This window comes from Thalassophryne amazonica, chromosome 12 (assembly GCF_902500255.1).
Source record: "Thalassophryne amazonica chromosome 12, fThaAma1.1, whole genome shotgun sequence".
NCBI lineage: Eukaryota > Metazoa > Chordata > Actinopteri > Batrachoidiformes > Batrachoididae > Thalassophryne > Thalassophryne amazonica.
The window spans coordinates 65,883,475-65,901,888 of NC_047114.1; the positions used below are offsets into that span (position 1 = coordinate 65,883,475).

The 18,414-nt window shown below is 40.8% G+C and overlaps 1 protein-coding gene across 1 annotated transcript in view; it reads right to left on the reverse strand.

The window, feature by feature from the left end:
* yeats2 (YEATS domain containing 2) overlaps positions 1-18,414 on the reverse strand; it is a 65,779-nt gene that overhangs the window by 14,999 nt on the left and 32,366 nt on the right. Inside the window, 12 exon segments of the mRNA XM_034182591.1 lie at positions 68-202; positions 279-651; positions 1,510-1,695; positions 2,146-2,289; positions 6,439-6,566; positions 7,027-7,185; positions 10,005-10,233; positions 10,329-10,505; positions 11,146-11,237; positions 12,050-12,155; positions 12,157-12,203; positions 12,442-12,690. Of these exon segments, the coding sequence (XP_034038482.1) occupies positions 68-202; positions 279-651; positions 1,510-1,695; positions 2,146-2,289; positions 6,439-6,566; positions 7,027-7,185; positions 10,005-10,233; positions 10,329-10,505; positions 11,146-11,237; positions 12,050-12,155; positions 12,157-12,203; positions 12,442-12,690 (2,025 nt within the window).

Genomic DNA, 18,414 nt, shown 5'->3' on the forward strand with positions numbered 1-18,414 from the left:
TGGACGTTGGAGTCTGCAATAAAGTTTGACTATAGCCAGCTAGTGCGTTTTAAAGTCAGGTAACTACCTTTTCCAACAGGCATGAGAATGGTCTGCAGCCCTCCGGACCCAGCACTGACACCCAGCTGTTTGAGCTGGTTGGCAGGAATTGTCAAGACTGTCTGCTGGGAGCTGGAGCCCCCAGAGTGGATCTTCAGCATACCTGAAGAAAACATGATGCATTTAAGACACAGGAAGGATAAGTATTTAAATGCAGGCGGACACATAAGATTATTTACCTGAGAGAGTGGCAGCCGTCTTTCCGCCTCCTGCTGCCATACCGCTGACTAGAGAAGCTGCTGTGACCAATGACGTATTGGCACTTTTAGGCACACCCCCCACATTCCCCGTCCCTCCTCCTTTAGACATACTGATGCCTGGCATGCTGGTGACACCTTTTGCAACTGTTACTATACTCCCAGTTGAACCGGCAGCACCTTTGGTCAACGTGGCAGAGCTGCCCGCACTCTTGATTAAAGTTGCCATAACACCCTTTGACAGGTTGCTGCCAGCAGCAGCACTGGCACTCTTGGCTGCATTGATAACTGCTGCTTGGTTGGCTGCCACCAAGAGTGATGGGTGCTGAGAAGCAGACTTCCCTCCGTCAGCAACCTGTTAAGAGAGTGGGAAAAAAAGACAGCTGACAATGAGAAAATGTAGAGCGATGTACAAATAAATACAAGTCCTCTTTCTGTATGTAACTGTAATGTCGACACATATTGAGCAGGTCTTATGTGAACGTTAGCTGACAAAGCAAAACTGAAAAGACTACAGTTATACACCGGAGGACTAGCTTTGAGATGGTAGATGGTTTTAAAATTCACTTTAGACAGAGTAAAACTGTTAGGACCTTCTTTAACTTCCCTCATATGAATATGATAGATTTCCTCAGGACTTTATGTCAGCGTTTTGTTCATTTTGTGATATGACAGTGGGCCTGACGTGGCAACATGAATTCTGTGCTGCAGTCTGATGCACAGGGATGTTCCTGCTTTGGACACTGACTGCAATATATATGTGCTGCAACTTATTTTGTATCAAAGTGTAGGATAAAAGTATTTTCAACTTAGCTAAATACTGCATGAAGATGGCATCCCATCGTGGAAGAAGGCCCCATCTTGAGCCTCTAGAGACTTTTGTTTATGGGTCAGCAAAATCCCCCCCGCCAACAAATAATATTTTGAAGTACCCTTGTATGTGCATGTTCAAGTCAGCCTCGAAGATCAAAAATGACACTGACTGCTTCTTTTGTGCTCTGTTCTCTTTGCTGTGGAGTTCAGTGCAGCTCCCAGAGTGAGCCGTGCTGATCAGGTCACTGGTTAAATGGAATTTTAAAAGACAAAGGAGTTCATTTCTCTTTAGTTGAGTCTCCACAACTGATCCTATATCCCTTCATGTGCAAGGTTTTTGTTGAGGTCTGGTCCTGACAATGAAGCTGTATTCAAAGACAAAGAAGACTGTGATACTGGCCTGTTGCTGACTCCCTGCTGTGGCCGCGCTGACGGAACTTGCTGTGGAGTTAGCGCCAGTGACGAGTCCTGATGCCATCCTCAATGTGGTTGCTCCAGACTTGGATAAGTGACCCGCTGTTGCTGCAGTTACTGCCTTAACAGAGCCGTCGGACAACTTCACCTGTGCACTTGAGTTTCCTGCCATCTATCAATGAAATAAAGATGACAAAATCCAACAAAGAATCATCTGCCTAGGTGGCACAACATTTAGCAAGTGTGTTGAGCTGTTCATGTCAGCCAGTGTCACGGTTAGCCAGTAAAGTGAGCTGTCCCAGCTTATGGAGATACTGTTTTTACTTGTAATTGGGGGTAGGGAGCACAGTATACTACACATATTAAGTGCACTGACAGACAGCAGATACACCTCTCAGTGGACATCATCCATATACTGCTGTAATGTATAAAAGTCCCTTTGGCTGAATGAAAAATACTTGGTCGAATACTTGATTATGAACGTAAGCAAAAGATGCAACCTTAAAACAGTACTGTCAGTGTTGTGAGGATTCTTACTGAAAGAAAGACTGGTAAGTTAGCATGAGACACTCCATGTAACTCTGAAGTCTTTAAAGGTCTGAAACAGGTTCCACACACTGACCTGAGCCAGAATGGCTGCCTTCTGTCCAGGCGTCACTCGGATGGCCTGTTGGGTAACACTCGCTGAAGATGATGTATGACCTGTTGAACTGGAGCCACCCTGCTTCCCTGAACTCTGTCCTGGCTGGCCAACCAGAAATGTGCCCTGATGGGGGGAAAGGACAATTGGTTTGTGGGTTAGCAATATAGCCCTAAATCAGTATTAATATTATTTAATTAAAAGTGCATCATAAGTCCAGTTCTCAAAGTTCTGTTCCCATTTCCAAAACCCCATCTTAAGGATAAGACAATCATGAAATTCATATTATACACTGTACAGCAGAGGTGGGACGAAGTCACCATCAAGTCACTCTCAAGTCATCAATCAGCAAGCCCCAAGTCAAGTCTCAAGTCATAATGACCACCAATTGTTTGCAAACTGACTTGAGACTTGCAGACTGATAACTTGAGAGTGACTTGATGGTGACTTCGTCCCACCTCTGCTGTATGGTAGAGTAGGTTACATATCAGGTTCATAATGTAGCAACTGTGATGACTCTAAGCAAGTAAACAATTATTTGTTAGAATAGTTTCTTACACTTTTAGTACTGTGCGAAGGATTTAGGCACTTCAGAAATTGGATAAAAAAAATTATAATTCCCCCTTCCTAAGTGTGTAAAATATATATATATATATATATATATATATATATATATATATAATCGAAATATTAAAACATTTGTCCTACTCCAGCCAAAACATTTAATGCGAGATTTTCTTTTGTATTTCAATAAAGAAATAACTCAATTATCAAGTTGAATGAATGAATGAAAACTGTTTATTTCGAACATTTGATACAACAACAATTACAAGATAGATCAGTAAAGACAACAACAAAAAAGTTCCTACTGTGTACCCAACATGTCCGAAAAGGGGTAGGGTGAAGCATCAGCTTATTTATCTCTACCCCTTCTTCCCCACAACCAGTAATACCCTTTGCCACATATACACATAGATTCCTACACACCTAAACCGATAGCTATATCTATATATCTATATCTATATATCTATCTATATATATATCAACATACATACACACATATATACATATATATATAAATATACACATATATATACACAAACATAAATATACACCTACACATACCTACTTACATACAAAATACTATATATTTACAAGCCGAAGCAAAAAACAAAAACACCCTAACCCTCATTACCCTTCCTCCTCCCTATACCTAGAAAAAAAACATATTTTTGTACCGCTGTTTGAACTGGTTCATGCTTGGACATTGCTTGAGCCCCACTCCCAATCTGTTCCACATCCTCACCCCACAGACAGAAATACAGAAACCTTTTAATGTTGTTCGTGCCCACTGATGCTTTAAATTAAATTTCCCCCTCAGACTGCAATCCCCTGATCTGTTAAAAAACAGATCAGGGGATTGCAGTTACTCACCTTATCCACCAAAAAGCAAAGCCTGGCCAATATAGATTTGTTTGGAACCGATACAGATATTGGGGAACTTTACCTGCCCATATACACAGAAAAAAGGGCAATGATTCTTAAAATTTCATTATCAAACCATCATGACAAAGAAATGCAACTGAGGCTTTATGTTTTACAGTTTAAACATGATTATTAGAAATAGTAATAATATCAATATAACCAACAGCCAACCAATGTACATCACGCTACCTTCATTTGGATTGGCAGTCGCTGTGTCACACTGCTCAGCATTTACATAAAACAGAATTGTCTATTTTGGTGCCACCAGCCTCGCGGCATAGCGACAACTTGTTTCTTGTCGCTGCAAAATGCCCACTCTGATTGAAAAAGTACATTAAGTGATTGCTTTGTCTCTGTCTCTTGTTACTCATGTGATCAAGGGGGGTGATGGGGGTCCCACCCATTCTTGACAGCATTTTAAATAATGGAAGTGGACAAGCTACATAATGACAATAATTTCAACAGCCAAAGTGTTTTTCTGTATTGTTTATTTTATTTATTGTTTTCATATCTGCAAAAAATAAAAGTGCTGATACAGGTATGTTTATGAAGGACTCGTATCGGCCGATATTATCAGCCAACCAATATCTCAATTGTACTCTACCAAAAAGGAAACATCATACACTTTTGCACATAGAACCTCTGAGTTGATACGAAGTACAGTCTGACTGGTGAATGAATAATGATCTACTTGGCCAGAAAAACAAGGTGAAAGTCCCTAATGTTCAATACATTCATTGTTGTCCATCACAACATGTAAGAACCTCTGAGTTGATACGAAGTACAGTCTGACTGGTGAATGAATAATGATCTACTTGGCCAGAAAAACAAGGTGAAAGTCCCTAATGTTCAATACATTCATTGTTGTCCATCACAACATGTATCAATGACATCAAATTGATAAACACCTCTTAGCCTTACCTCATAACTGACCAAGTTATTCTATTATCCCAGAAATAGTAGGTCATTGTGACCAATCTTCAGGATGCTTCTGGTGCATCTTAAGCTGCATCACTGACATCAAAATGATGAACATCTCTTAGCCCATTAAAGAAATAATGTGTTTGCATCGAGACACACACACACAAAAAATGATGACAACACTCCTTTGTTGCCAGAGAAGTGGTTAAAACCAATTTTTGTTCCATTATATTTCAACTTCAGAATAGTTTCAAATGGATTCTTCAACCATTTAACACCACAAACAATATTAAAATGCTCCAAAAAACAACATGCTTTGTGATTCAGATTGTTTCGAGAGATACATAATAAACATACTTCACCACCCAATCACCTCAATGATTACTCAAATGTGCTGGCTGATGTGATGGGTCAGGTGTGGACATTATTCATGTACAGCTCCTTGAAGTGACTTATGATTTGGTGCAGTAAATTGAACTGAAATATTCAGAAACAACCAACACTGACAGTTCATTGAAACATCAAGAGAGCTTTAGTAACACAGGAGAAGTACAGTGTATTTAGCAAACACTGATTCCACATCAGAAACATGGCAGTTTCTCTGAGTTTTTGGACAAATTACACAGCAAACAAAGTGAAAATGCAAAGAAAAAGTGACGATGAGGTGGAAAGCGGACTTGTGTCGTGGTCTGTTTATGACCTGGAGCACAAACATATCGAGGCAGTTGTGAAGGCGAGAGAATGGAGCTACTCTGTCAAGGTGTGTAGAATAAAACTTACAGACACCACCTCTCCCATTTGCCTCGTCTTCCCTTCTCCACTGGGAACCGAAAAAACTGCACTCTTTGCAACTGCTTTGGTGATTGCAGCCGAAAACAAAACAGTACATCATTCTTCTGTTAGAAGTAATGCTGTTTGTATTGTGCAACGGCAGGCTGTCCCCTGAAATGGTCAAATCCTGCGATATCACACGGGGGCTCAAACGAGACTGCGCTGCCCTATTAAGTATAAGTATAATGGATAAAGCTTGAGTTTTCTTACAATTCTATGAGAATGTTTGGTAAAGTGCTCAAATCATGTCATATTTAATCATTAGTGATTGATCTCTGCTCCCCTCCACAGCATGTCTTTTTCCTGCTTCTCTCCCTCAGCCCCAACCAGTCCCAGCAGAAGACTGCCCCTCCCTGAGCCTGGTTCTGCTGGAGGTTTCTTCCTGTTAAAAGGGAGTTTTTCCTTCCCACTGTCGCCAAGTGCTTGCTCACAGGGGGTCGTTTTGACCGTTGGGGTTTTTACGTAATTATTGTATGGCCTTGCCTTACAATATAAAGCGCCTTGGGGCAACTGTTTGTTGTGATTTGGCGCTATATAAATAAAATTGATTGATTGATTGATTGATTTAGAGAAGAATGTCTAAGGGAGTTTTTCCTTACCACTATTGCCAGTGTGCTTGTTTAGGGGGGTGGGTAAGGTTATACCTTACATTTGTGAAACGCCTTGGGGTGATGTATAACGTGAGTTGGTGCTATATAAATAAAATGAATTTAACTGAAAGAAGAATTAGAACAATTAAGTCCTATATAGTTCCTGAGGCCCACTGCTGCCAGTCAGAGAGAGGTTACTTCCCCAGCCATCACCAGTACCCGTTTACAGCTGGGTCAACTGGGACAAGGCAGATGAATGTCCAAGGTCAAAGACAGGCAGCATGAATGGGATTTGAAGCCAACTTCTGCATACTGTCATGGCAGCTCCTTATCTACTGAGCTACCTGCTCTACAATAATTACAGACCAAAGTGAGGTAAGAAAAAAACGTTTAGAAAAAAGGCACATCTGTAATGTTTGTACGACATTATGTATGCGTTTTGAGTTACCTGGGGGGTCTGTTTAAGGATATAGGATGTGTAGGAGAGATTAGAAGGCTGACTGCTTGACGAGGAAGAGGAGCTGGTAGTCTGAGAGCCTCCGGTACCTGCCGATGAGCTGCTCTGGGAATGCTGACCTAACACACAGACAGCCAGACACATTTGATTCTACACAGTTGTTTTCTGCATCCAAATGACAACACAATTAATCAAGCCTTAATCTTGAGTAATTTCAAAAACCTAAGGCACATTCTTCCTAAATTGCATTTGAAGCAGAAAGTGCCGGCAAGTATCTTACTACAATAATTTTTCTGTTCAAGATGTCACAGAAGGATTTTGAAAAGCAATATTATCAGAAATTTATATTATTCAGGAACTGGATTTGAAATGTGGAAAAAGTGTTAACATTTTCTCAAAAAAAAAAAAAAGTAAATAAACACCAAATAAAGTGAACATTTGAGGTTCTGTTCTGTTGTTGAGGTTCTGGCTTTTAATAGTTGACATGTCGATACGTGTAGAATGAAGAAGGGAAAGTACTACAAAACACTATTATTTTGTGACTGTAATAAGAATTATGCAAGATTAAAAATGCCTGACCTGCACTGGAGGCTCGGAGGATAGCACCCTGTGGGATGAGGAGTAGCTTTCCCTTCCCCGATGGGCTCTTACTGTTGGTGGTCAGATAGAGCTTGGTGCCCGGAGGCAAACTGGCCAGATTAGCCAGGTTGTTGGCTGGCAGCTGAAGGGTAGCCATCACTAAGGACAAATACACGCAAACAAACACACAAAAATTCTTAATTTTAGCAATTTTGAAAACAAGTAGTTGTTCTTCTGCAACTCAATGAATCTAAATTTAATTGATTTTAATTAGCATTCTGGTTGAAGTAAAGACCTGAGCATGCTCATTCAACCAATTTACACGTGGCATTAAAATGCATTTTTAGTGATCGGTTTGAAATCGGTTCGTGCTTGGCCACATGAACTGACAGGTGTCAGTACAACCACAACACACTGAGGATGGACTGGGTTCCGATCAACTAAACCACCTCCGGAGGTGGTCAAGGACACAATGTGACCACAATGAACAGCAGTGTAAAACACTCAATCAATCAACATTTATTTTTATAGTCCTTTCCAGCAGCCAGTCGGTGTCCAAAGTGTTTTACAGTAAAATCAAGGAACAAGAATTCACAAAAATAAAAGAAAAAACATACAATAGAATTAAAGAGGCACATCAAAACAAAAAAGTCACAGCACCACTAGGTATTAAACACCAGTTTAAATTAATAAGTCTTGAGCCTTGATTTAAAAGTGCTGGGTGAGAAATATTGTTAAAATCAGCAGGTAACTTGTTTCACAGTCTGGGGCCAGCTACCAAAAAAGCACGATCACCCCAGAGTTTCTATTTTGACCTTGGAACTTCCAAGCAAAGTTGACCAGACACTCGTAATGTCCTACTATAAGTGCGGAGAGTTAAAATTTCAAACAAGAAGGATGGTGCAAGGCCAATGATTGCTTTCAAAATAAACATTAAAACCTTAAAATCAATTTTAAAACTGGAAGCCAGTGGAGTGAGTAAGGTACAGGCATAATACGCTCACGCCTGTAAGTGTTCATTAAAAGATGAGCTGCGGCATTCTACGCAAGTTGGAGGCATACAAGAGAAGACTGGTTAACGCCAGCATAAAGTGCATTACAATAATCAAGTCTGGAGCCAATGAAAGCATGAACGGCCGTCTCAAGATCACGTCCACTGAAAGGGCTTTATTTTAGCCAGGAGACGTAGCTGGAAAAACACTTGCTTTGACAAAAGAGTTTATCTGTTGAATGAACCTCAAACAACTGTCAAATATCACTTCCGATTTCTTCACAGCTGGTTTTAAATAATCAGCCAGAACACCATTGTTTAAGGACACAACATTCTACATGGCAGAATGTCCAAACACAATGGTCTGGATTTTACAATCATTCAGACAAAGGAAATTTTGACACAGCCATTGCTTTACATCATGAATACAATTACAAATAATGAAGTCAAAGCACTGCGACAGACTGGTGTCCTGTCCAGGGTGTACCCTGCCTTGCTCTCTATGACTGCTGGGATAGGCTCCAGCCCCACGCAATCCTTAACTGGACTAAGCGGTTGAAGGTGTGTGTGTGTGTGTGTGTGTGTGTGTGTGTGTGTGTGTGTGGTGTGTGTGTGTGTGTGTGTGTGTGTGTGTGTGTGAAGTCAAAGCATTACTTTCATTAGTCCTGTTAGGCAGATAGATTTGCAGATCATCTGCATAACACTGAAAGGACAGATTGTGCTTAGACATAACTGACCCCAATGGCAACATGTACAATAAAAATACAATAGGGCTAAGAATAGAACCCTGTGGCACACTACAACAAAGAGGAGCATTTAATGAGGTGAGGTCAGCGACCATAATGAAAAATTCCTCTCAACCAAATATGATTGAAACACTTAAATACAATGCCATGAATGCCAACAAGATGTTCTACCTGGGAAGCAAGTACTTTGTGGTCCACAGTGTCAAAGGCTGCTGTGAGATCCAACAGAACCAACAAAGTAAGATTCCCTGCATCCACCGACACAGCGATGTCATTAGGTACTTTTAAAAGTGCTGACTCAGTGCTGTGCCTTGATCTAAATCCAGATTGGATTGTTTTCTAAAACTGACTGTAACTATATAAACCTTAGAGAGAAATGGCAGATGTGAGACAGGTCTAAAGTTGGATAAAACTGACAAGCAAGGTGAGGATTTTTAAGAAGGGCTGAACCACAGCATGTTTAAAAGCAGCTGGAACAGACCCTGAACTAAGACATGAAACGTTAGGAGACCCGACAGTGTTAAAAACCTCTTTCAGCACCTTAGCTGGAACAACATCTAGAGGACAACTTGCGGGTTGTAAATGGGAATGCATTGCTAATCCATATACAACAACTACATAGGCAGTTGTGAAGTATTTTTGCCCCCTTTCTTTCTTTCCAAATGGCAAACTTATGACTGTGTGGCTGAGGGTAGGTGCATGTCTGTTCTGGATAACCCCAACCAGTCTTCCTCAACTAAAATAAATAAATAAAATAAGTTTGATGGAGAATACAAGTTAAGAACCTCATCCTCTCCCACAAGTCTTGCCTTCCCATATCCAAATCAGTCTTAAGCATTCCGGCTGATGAAGACAGCTTCTTCCCATACTTTAAAAGCAAAAACCACAAGTGAAGTGGTGTGACGTCAGCTGCATGCTGGAGCTTAACTGGATTACAGTGTGATCACCGGACACATATATTAATTAAAGGTCTAAATGGGATGAGGTTAAAATCATATCTGAATATGAGACACATTTTAATGCCAGGTGTAAACAGGGCCATTGTAGATGACTGTGACAAGCAATATTTCTTTTGAACTATTAAGTACAACGACACCAAATATATTTTCATTATCACTTTAGCAAAACTAAGTAAAACATATAAGTACATAAAGTGCATCAATAATAGTAGATTGTCGTAATCATGACATACTGACTGAGATTTTGTGTGTGTGTGTGTGTGTGTGTGTGTAAACCCTGACCTCCACTCTTACTGCCTCCTGATCCTCCTCCTTTGGAGGCAGTTTGCTGACCAGAGAAGCCACTGGGTCCAGTTACGATGGCCTTTGCAACTCCCTGAGCCAATACCTGCTTGCCACCTATCACCTTTGAGGCAGAGGAACTGCCCTTGGCAACCAGAATTTGCCCACTGCCAATAGCCACCTGTCTGACTGCAGACTGGAGTGTTGAGCTAACTGGAATACCAAACATCTACAAATAAGAAAAGTTTCAAACAACCCATTTAAAACACCATCTCAACACGAGGACCAGATGTGTGTGTGTGTGAGTGAGTGAAAGACACTGACTTTACTAGTTGTGGCCCCTCCTGACTGTTTCTGGCCTGACATGGAGATCACGTGGCCTCCCTTCACTGTGACAAACTGGTGTGCTGCTGAAGCAGCAGGTTGCTGTTGGTTGGTTACTGTAGAAACCATCTGCTGCTGTTGTGTTGAAACCTCCCCTGGTTCCTGCTTGATAATAACCTGTACACGTAATGAGTCCACATGAAGAGATTAACTCAAAGCCACCATGTTTTAGAAGAGCAACAAGAGGTCGAGACTTTGACATTTAATGCAATGTAGAGCCCCAAAACAAATTATTGTGGATATTTTGAATACAAATTAAAACCCTCAGCTTTTTTAAAAACAGTTCACAGATACTAGGAGTGTGTGAATTGTTTGAAATGAATGAATCATTGCATGTTTTCATGTTTCCATTAGGCATGGGCTTTAACAGGCTTCAAGAGACAGCACAGCTAAACCTCAGTCATCATTATCATTGGAGTGAAACTGAAATTAAAGTGACATTGTGTGGGAAGATGTGAGAGTGGGTGGCATTGAGTTCAGCACTGACACTGTAAGAGTGATACACAATGAGGTAATGCTCCCTGCAAACTCCCTCCCCTCTTCAACGTATTGTCCCAATTAAATAGCTTGCCAAGGATATGCTGAAGTCAGCAGCAATTTGTCTTATAACACCAAACTGCTTCGTTAAAGACACAGATACTACAAGGAGATATACTTTCTTCAAATCCTTGGGACATATATCAGTAGAGAGATACTGTATGTTGTCTGATAATACTGTCACTGGACAATTCTTTCTGACAATATGCTGCAAACTCACCTTCACGCCTGAGGAGAGGAAGGTCCCTGTGTGAACTTTGGGGGCAGGAGACCGAGTCCCTTGGGCAGCTGACTGCTTAGCCGATGGGCTTCCTGTAGAATCACACAAACAATCAATAAGTGCAGAAAGAAAAGACTGCAGTGCTGATGTCTCACTGCTCTTGCTGCCTTTGGTTACATACAGTATTCACTCAGACTATTGTGGTCCAGGGTGGCAGGTTTTTCAGGGTTACACAGTGTGGGTGTGGAAGTGAAGCTTTGGCTACACTTCACTAACTCAATGAATTGAGTGCAGGTGAAATTTCTGTGCCTCAGGGGGAAGAAAAAATTTTTTTTTTTTTTTAAAAGCCTGTGAATCAGCCACAATGCCCACACCAACCTCATCCAACTTTGCAAAAATAGCACTGAACAGAATTCCAACCCTGAGCGGGTGAGATAGAGAAAGCAATTTATCAATAAGACCTTTTATGTGGAAGTGACTGGAGGACATGAAATACAGCTGTGAAAGTGACGCGAAGAGTAGAACCGAATGACACATTTTGAGTATTGATAAATTACGAACTTAAAACTTCATGCAAATGTGTAATCCTGCCCAGAAATAGAGCAGCAAAAATCACCATAGTACCATGTAGCTACCTCACCATGAGTTGCAATTTATGAATGCAAAATATCGAGGGAGCATGAGACAGAAAAGAAAAAAGTGGAGCAATCAAAAGGGGAGACTGATGCTTGATAAAGAGTATCGGAAAACAAAACAGTACTAAGTGGTTAAAAAAGTGTGAGCTAAAGGGCTGTTATGCACAGACATTTATGTGGGCAACGCAGACTCTGCTTCTTAATTTCAATGCAGATTCACTTCCTTTCCATACATCCTTCTAACATCAAGTGGGAGATGTGTACTGTACCTGAGGAGGCCATGCCGGTAACTTGACCTGGCTTGTCAACAATAACGTAAGGGTTGCTGAGAACTGAGGAAGAGGTCTGTTTGGCATGGACAGGAGTGGAGGGGGTCGAATGTGTGGGGCAGTGGCGAATGGCTTGGTGTGGAAAGTGGGGAACCTGAGGGGAGAAAACAATCAACTTAGGAAAGGTTTCCACCAATGCCTTGACACCACCCCCTCACCACCAACCCGTTCCTTTTAGAAGCATGTCATTTTTTATCAACGTCAGGTTAAAGAATGTTTAAAATCAGCAAAATCCAGTTTAACAAAATATCTTACTGTGAGTGAATAATATGAAATAAAATCCCGTGGAAAATGTTGTGAAAGAGCTACAGGTCACTATATGAGATGATCACCTGACACTATTTTGCAGCTCATGGTGATTGGTTGGAACGATTTTCCAGGAGACTCAACAGGGCTGGATGCCTGGCTTTGGGGGGCAATCTTACAACTTGCTGTGATAGGCTGGAATGCAGAGTTTCCATGGGAACCCAGAGTGATCCGGTCACTGGCTTTGGGTCTAGTTGGGGTGCGTTCACCACACGAAAGGCTGATACTATGACTCGCTGCAGACCTCCCTGCCTCTGCTGTTAGGAAAATGGGAAGTTAATGGAAAGTAAGACATGGTTCAAGTACTGAGTTACATTTACTGACATAGAAGCCGAAAAATAAACTTTCTTATAACACAATAAAAATGCTGTTTCTAGCTGAGCAAAATACCTATCAATATACAGTATAATCGAAAGACATAATACAAAATCTTTATCCCCCCCCAAAAAAGTTATGTGAACTTAACCGAAGCTATATCTAACCCTGGCAGTAACTAAGTGTTACAGACCTACGAGACAGCGGTCTCACCATAGGTTGCTTAAATAAATTCATCAAAACATATGAACTTATTTTCTTGAATTCTACAATATTCTTAACATTTTAGTCCTGTCTCAGCTCAGACAGTGCCATATGGTAGAGGTGCAATGTATTTTCATTGAGAGAAGCCCTGCTTGCATCAACGCTATTCTCAGCTAGGAGATCAACATTGAAGACCTAAGCCTGCTGAAGGTTCCATTTCTATACCACTGCACAATGACAGTATCATTGGTTGACCTGAGCAGCGTGCTTTTTTCTGTAGTGAGCAGGAACATCATTCCTGGTGATAGATATATCTGTTTCAGTAATAGATCTCAACTCGTATGACATACACCATGTTTTCAAAATAGCTCTACAGCAGCACGGTGAAGGTTTTTTGTAAAAAATAAAATAAAATAAAATAAAATAATCGCAAAAAATACAGGAGATGCAGAAATCTAAATACAACTCATTAATCGACATATATTTGGCAATAGAAAGATGTTTTTCATTGAGCTAGGATGAAAATCTTTTGAGATTTTTTTTTTTTTTTTTTTTTTACACAGGGCAGTATTTTTTTCATTTCATTCAACTTCTGATATGGCTGGCTGTCTACTTTGTGACATAATCACACTGTATTTACCAATAGATAAAAAATTATTATTTGTGTGTTAACATATTATGTTCACAGTGTTTGTGTGAAATATCAAAATTTTACCATGAATAATTTGGAGTAGACAAGTATTAGAAGTTCCCGCTCCAATGTCTAAATTTTGTTGTGATTTTCAACTTTGCTTGTTTGTCATTGGCAAATGATTTTTTTTTTTTTTTTTGACAATGTAATGGAATACCTAAAAACTGGAGTTTTGAAATTTCAAATATGGTTTTGTGAGTGCCATGCATAACTTTTTTGGGTGCCTATATAAATAGAAATGTATAACAGGTCAAAATAGGTGGCACTGTCTGAAAATTTTCCAACTCAAAAAAACAAAAAAAAACAGCAAATTGTGATTTTCACCATATATCAGTACTTTTTTTTTTAATAACAACATATTTTCATGACTACAGAAAGGTTATAGATCGAAAGCCAGCTATTTTCTGCTAATAATGCCACAAAAAGAACGATATCTAAAAAAATTGGTTTCCTGAGATATTTTTCACACCATGTCAGTAAAATGTAACTCAACGCTTGAAGCTTGTCATAAAGATTAATAGTGATATTAATTTTAAGAGAGGGTCAGGGACAGTGTTACAGTTAAAAGTGTTCTTTTTTCTTTTGGCTGCTCCTGTTTGTTCAGGGTTGCCACTGGAGATCCATTATGGCCTGCGTATTGATCTGACCTAAATTTTGTCCTGAATGCCATGGGATGAAAGAGTGTAACAACGTCCAAATGCATCACTCAAAAAAGAGGCTTTTGGAACAGATCTGAAATGTGCCAAACCCTGGGTAAAGAAAACAAATAAAACACACAGCACAGTAAAACTCGCCTAAACCGCCCATCATATAAACCAGATACTCGCACTCGCAGGACAAAAGCCCAATGCTTTTGTGTGGTTTTCCATGTAATAAACACCGTATATACTGGATTTGCGCTCAGATCAGACAAAACGTTCCACACCTGTCACAGTGCAATTCCATCAAAAACCCCTCGCATGTACCGGACAGAGGAGTCTGGGTGTGCACAGTCACAACAGAGGTACGAAATTAAGTTCAGCACTGACACTCACCGATTCGAGGAAAGTGGGTACTGTATTTCCTTGATTGAAAGCCCGGGTGTTTATTTTTTTCAAACAAAAGCTCAGAGCCAGCGCCTAAAAGAGGCAGGCCTTATTCAAGGCTGGTGATTATTAACAAAATGCGTGCTAGCTGCCGTACTGTAATATGGTGTTAAATTTCACACATATCCCTGGGTGTGACAAACCAAAGACAACCACGTTAGATCAGAGCCCTCTGCGTGGCTGTGAACCCTGACCGCGCACCTGCTTTAATGACGAGACCCGCAGGGCTATGATTTGTCACTTTTACATTTTCACTCATGTTTGTACTCATGTCCAACTGCTTATGGGCCTGACTGTACACACCAATCGACCAGCCATTCTGCCTTAATTCCTACAATGCAAATACATTATTTGATGATTGTTTTTAATGATAAAATAAAGCATGTATACCTTTTCAATAATGGAATAATGTGACATAGGAGACATGGGACGTCCATAGCTGTGGGTCATGGAGGTGACTGACATTGGACTAGATGCTCTTTGACTCCCTTTGGAGGAAGAGGGCTGAGGGATGTAGTCCTCCTCCAGTGAGTTCCTGTGCACTCCACATCAACCACCTGGAAGCAGCAAGGTCCTCATCAAAGTAAACCTCTGAAAACAAGTGATTTTAACAGAAACTTATCAGGCACAACTTACAGTTTCTGCCCCCAGCGTCTGCAGCCCAGTGTATGTTCTGTCCAGCTGTAAGAAAACATAAGTTACAGAGTAAGCCCAGCTATAATGTCATCCATCCATGTAGCTAACAAGCCACTTACATCCAATCCACAGTGGCTGCAAATGTTAACAAATATTAAATGCTTTGTAACTAATTCTGTTTGAAGAAACAGCAAAGTTAATGATGCAAGTAATGTTTGAATCAACAGCTCTCACATTCCACAGGGGTGATTGAGCTATTAGACCTAATTTCTAGATTGCATAAACTTTAAAAAACATTTCATAAGATTCTGACCTCACAGAAATAAGCGATGAACATTTCTTATTTGGGGCGGGGGGGCGGGAGGAGCACAGCAACAGATTTCATAAGGCAGTGAATTTAAAAAATGCATAGACTGTAGTATTTAAGTGGTTAAGGGGCCTGTGCAGACGCCAAGGAGTACAGTGTCTCATACACAATTTTACAGTAGCAAAACAGAAGTCAAGACAGAAAAAGAAAAATCGGACACGTCAGGGTGTGTATAAGCATCAAACTGAAATCTGCATGTGGAAATACTGCATGAAAAGAAGACAAGCTGTGTGATGATGTGCTCTGTAACGTGATCTGACCTTTAGTTGGTGGATGATGTCAATACGTTTATTGCAAGGGTCTTTGAAGTGGATCTGGATCCTCACAGGAAACTCGCCCCATCCACGACGGGTTAAATGAAAAGGAGGCTCACTGAGGACACACATTCAATAAGTGCAAATCTGGGAGGAAAACCAAAAAAAAGCTGCGGGACAATTCTATAAAATAATACAAATGGCACAACTCACTAATACTTTCTCAGACTGTGAATCTGTTAAAATCAATTTTCTGAAGATTTCTTGCATCTACTTCAGTTTTGAAGCTTGAGGGACATTTATGAAAATTGTATGAGCAGATGTGTGTGTGTGTGTGTACTTTGGTGCATTTGCTTCTGTTACTTCCACTGATCTCTACCTCTACAGTGAGGATATGTCAGGAGTCAGCACGGGGCCTGAGTGGAGTTCACAGTGAATGCAGACCTGAGTCAGTTAGTGGGAGATTATTTGAAATTTGCAACTACTAATGCATCTTGCCACCTGAATCATGAGGTTGCATGCTCACGATGAAAATGGCTTACTGGTATAAAAGTTAAAATATTAAAACCCACAGGCAAACTGAATCATGTGCCACAGTTAGTTTAACACACTAGAACTCAGAAATCCCTCCAGCAATCAAGGATACACAAGTTTTGGTCAATTGGAAATTATTTAAGTGCAACACCAATGTACCACACCCCTGTTGTTTCACTCAGTGAGGTCTTACACGTGTTTAAACTGTGGGTATGATTTATGTGTGTCTACAGTAGTTAGTCATGCAGATGTTGACTTCCATGTCTGACTCATTATGTGCTAAAATGATGTCACAGGCTCCACCTAACGACGGTGTCCAGCCGAGTCGAGCAAAATGAACAACTCTTAGCTTTCACAATAAAACCACAGGGCAGGTCTTAACTAACTGGACTATCACAGACAGACACAAATATTACTTGTGCCTTTGAGCTATGAGTAATGGGGATTAGAGTGTTGCATCCACAAGAGTGTGCTGGCCAATGCAGGATTTTTGCAGCAGCTTGTTACTGCTGAGACCGGCGTGGTACACATTGTGATCTTGCCATGAATCAGAAACGTCAGCTCATGCAAACTGGCCCTTACGCATGTGCCATTATCTAAAAGAGTTTCCTTTTACTTTGCCAGTGTTTTCATGGAAAGGTGTGGGGAAACTCCAATCATAACAAGTTTAACAATCACCCCTACTCCATCTACATATTATTACAAGGGCATAGGTGTGAGTAAAGCTTAAACTGGTACAAACCTGACTTCCACCAAGTCATTGGGTTTATAGCTGGGTGCAGAAGAACCAGACTTTCTTTACAAAGTGGTTGATGCTGGGTTCCCTCCTGGAGCCTCTGACATACACCATCCACTTATGGGTTGACTGGTCATTGTCTTCCCGCTTGTCTGGGGGAAGTGTACCTGCATGAAAAGCAAAACATTTTGGTTTTTTTGCCTCTGTACACCACCACAATGGTGTTTAAATGAAAATTAAGATTTTCAGTTCCACAGACTTCAGCTCTTATTTAAGGTTTAAAAAAACTGCTGCACTGACTATTTAGGAATTACAGCCATTGGCCAAATCAAATATAAGGATTCATTTAAGGCTGGGCATACACTGTACAATATTTTCAAGTCGTTGTACTTGGCCCCAGCTCACACTGTGCGCAAAACCGCAGGGTTTAAAGTTCAGCGCGCACGATTCATGGTCTCACACTGTACGGCCCGATGCTCTGACGCGATCTGACTGCTCACACTGTACGTTCAAAACCACGTCGGGGTCGCGTTTCTTTTTTTTTTTAAATGTATTCATGCCTATCAGCGTGCACAGTGAGTGAAATCAGGTGGGGAGACTGAACATATATGCAGGCGTGCGCACTCACAGCAGACAGCAACATGATTCACGAGAGGAAGGTAAAAAGACAACATAACATTCATAACAGGTGTTGCTACTTACACTGTTGTATAAATAAACTATATTTCATACGGAGTCTTACAGCTGCGCTCATCTGTCTTAAATCTGTTGTTGTCTGCTGTGTGTGTGTGTGTGCGCGCGCGCATGCGCATATTGCGTTCAGTCTCCCCCCACCTGATTCCACTCACTGTGCGTGCTGATAGGCATGAACTTTAATATGATATTAGGTTATTCGAGGGAACGCAATAAAAAAAAAAAAAACCAGACTTTACATGAGATCACTGCTTGCTCTCCTGCCGGTGTTTGCACATGCACAGTGAACGAGGTAATCAGTGCGTAAACGCTTGTAGCACTGCTTCAACAGCGCGGAACCCTCACGAGTCACAACGGCCGACCAAAATATCAAACAGGTTTGATTTTCATCCGACCATACGATTCCCCATCGAGAGGTGGTCGTGAGATGTTAAACGCAGCTCGTTACTCCATGTAGAGTGCACGACGCAGGACGCACGATTAA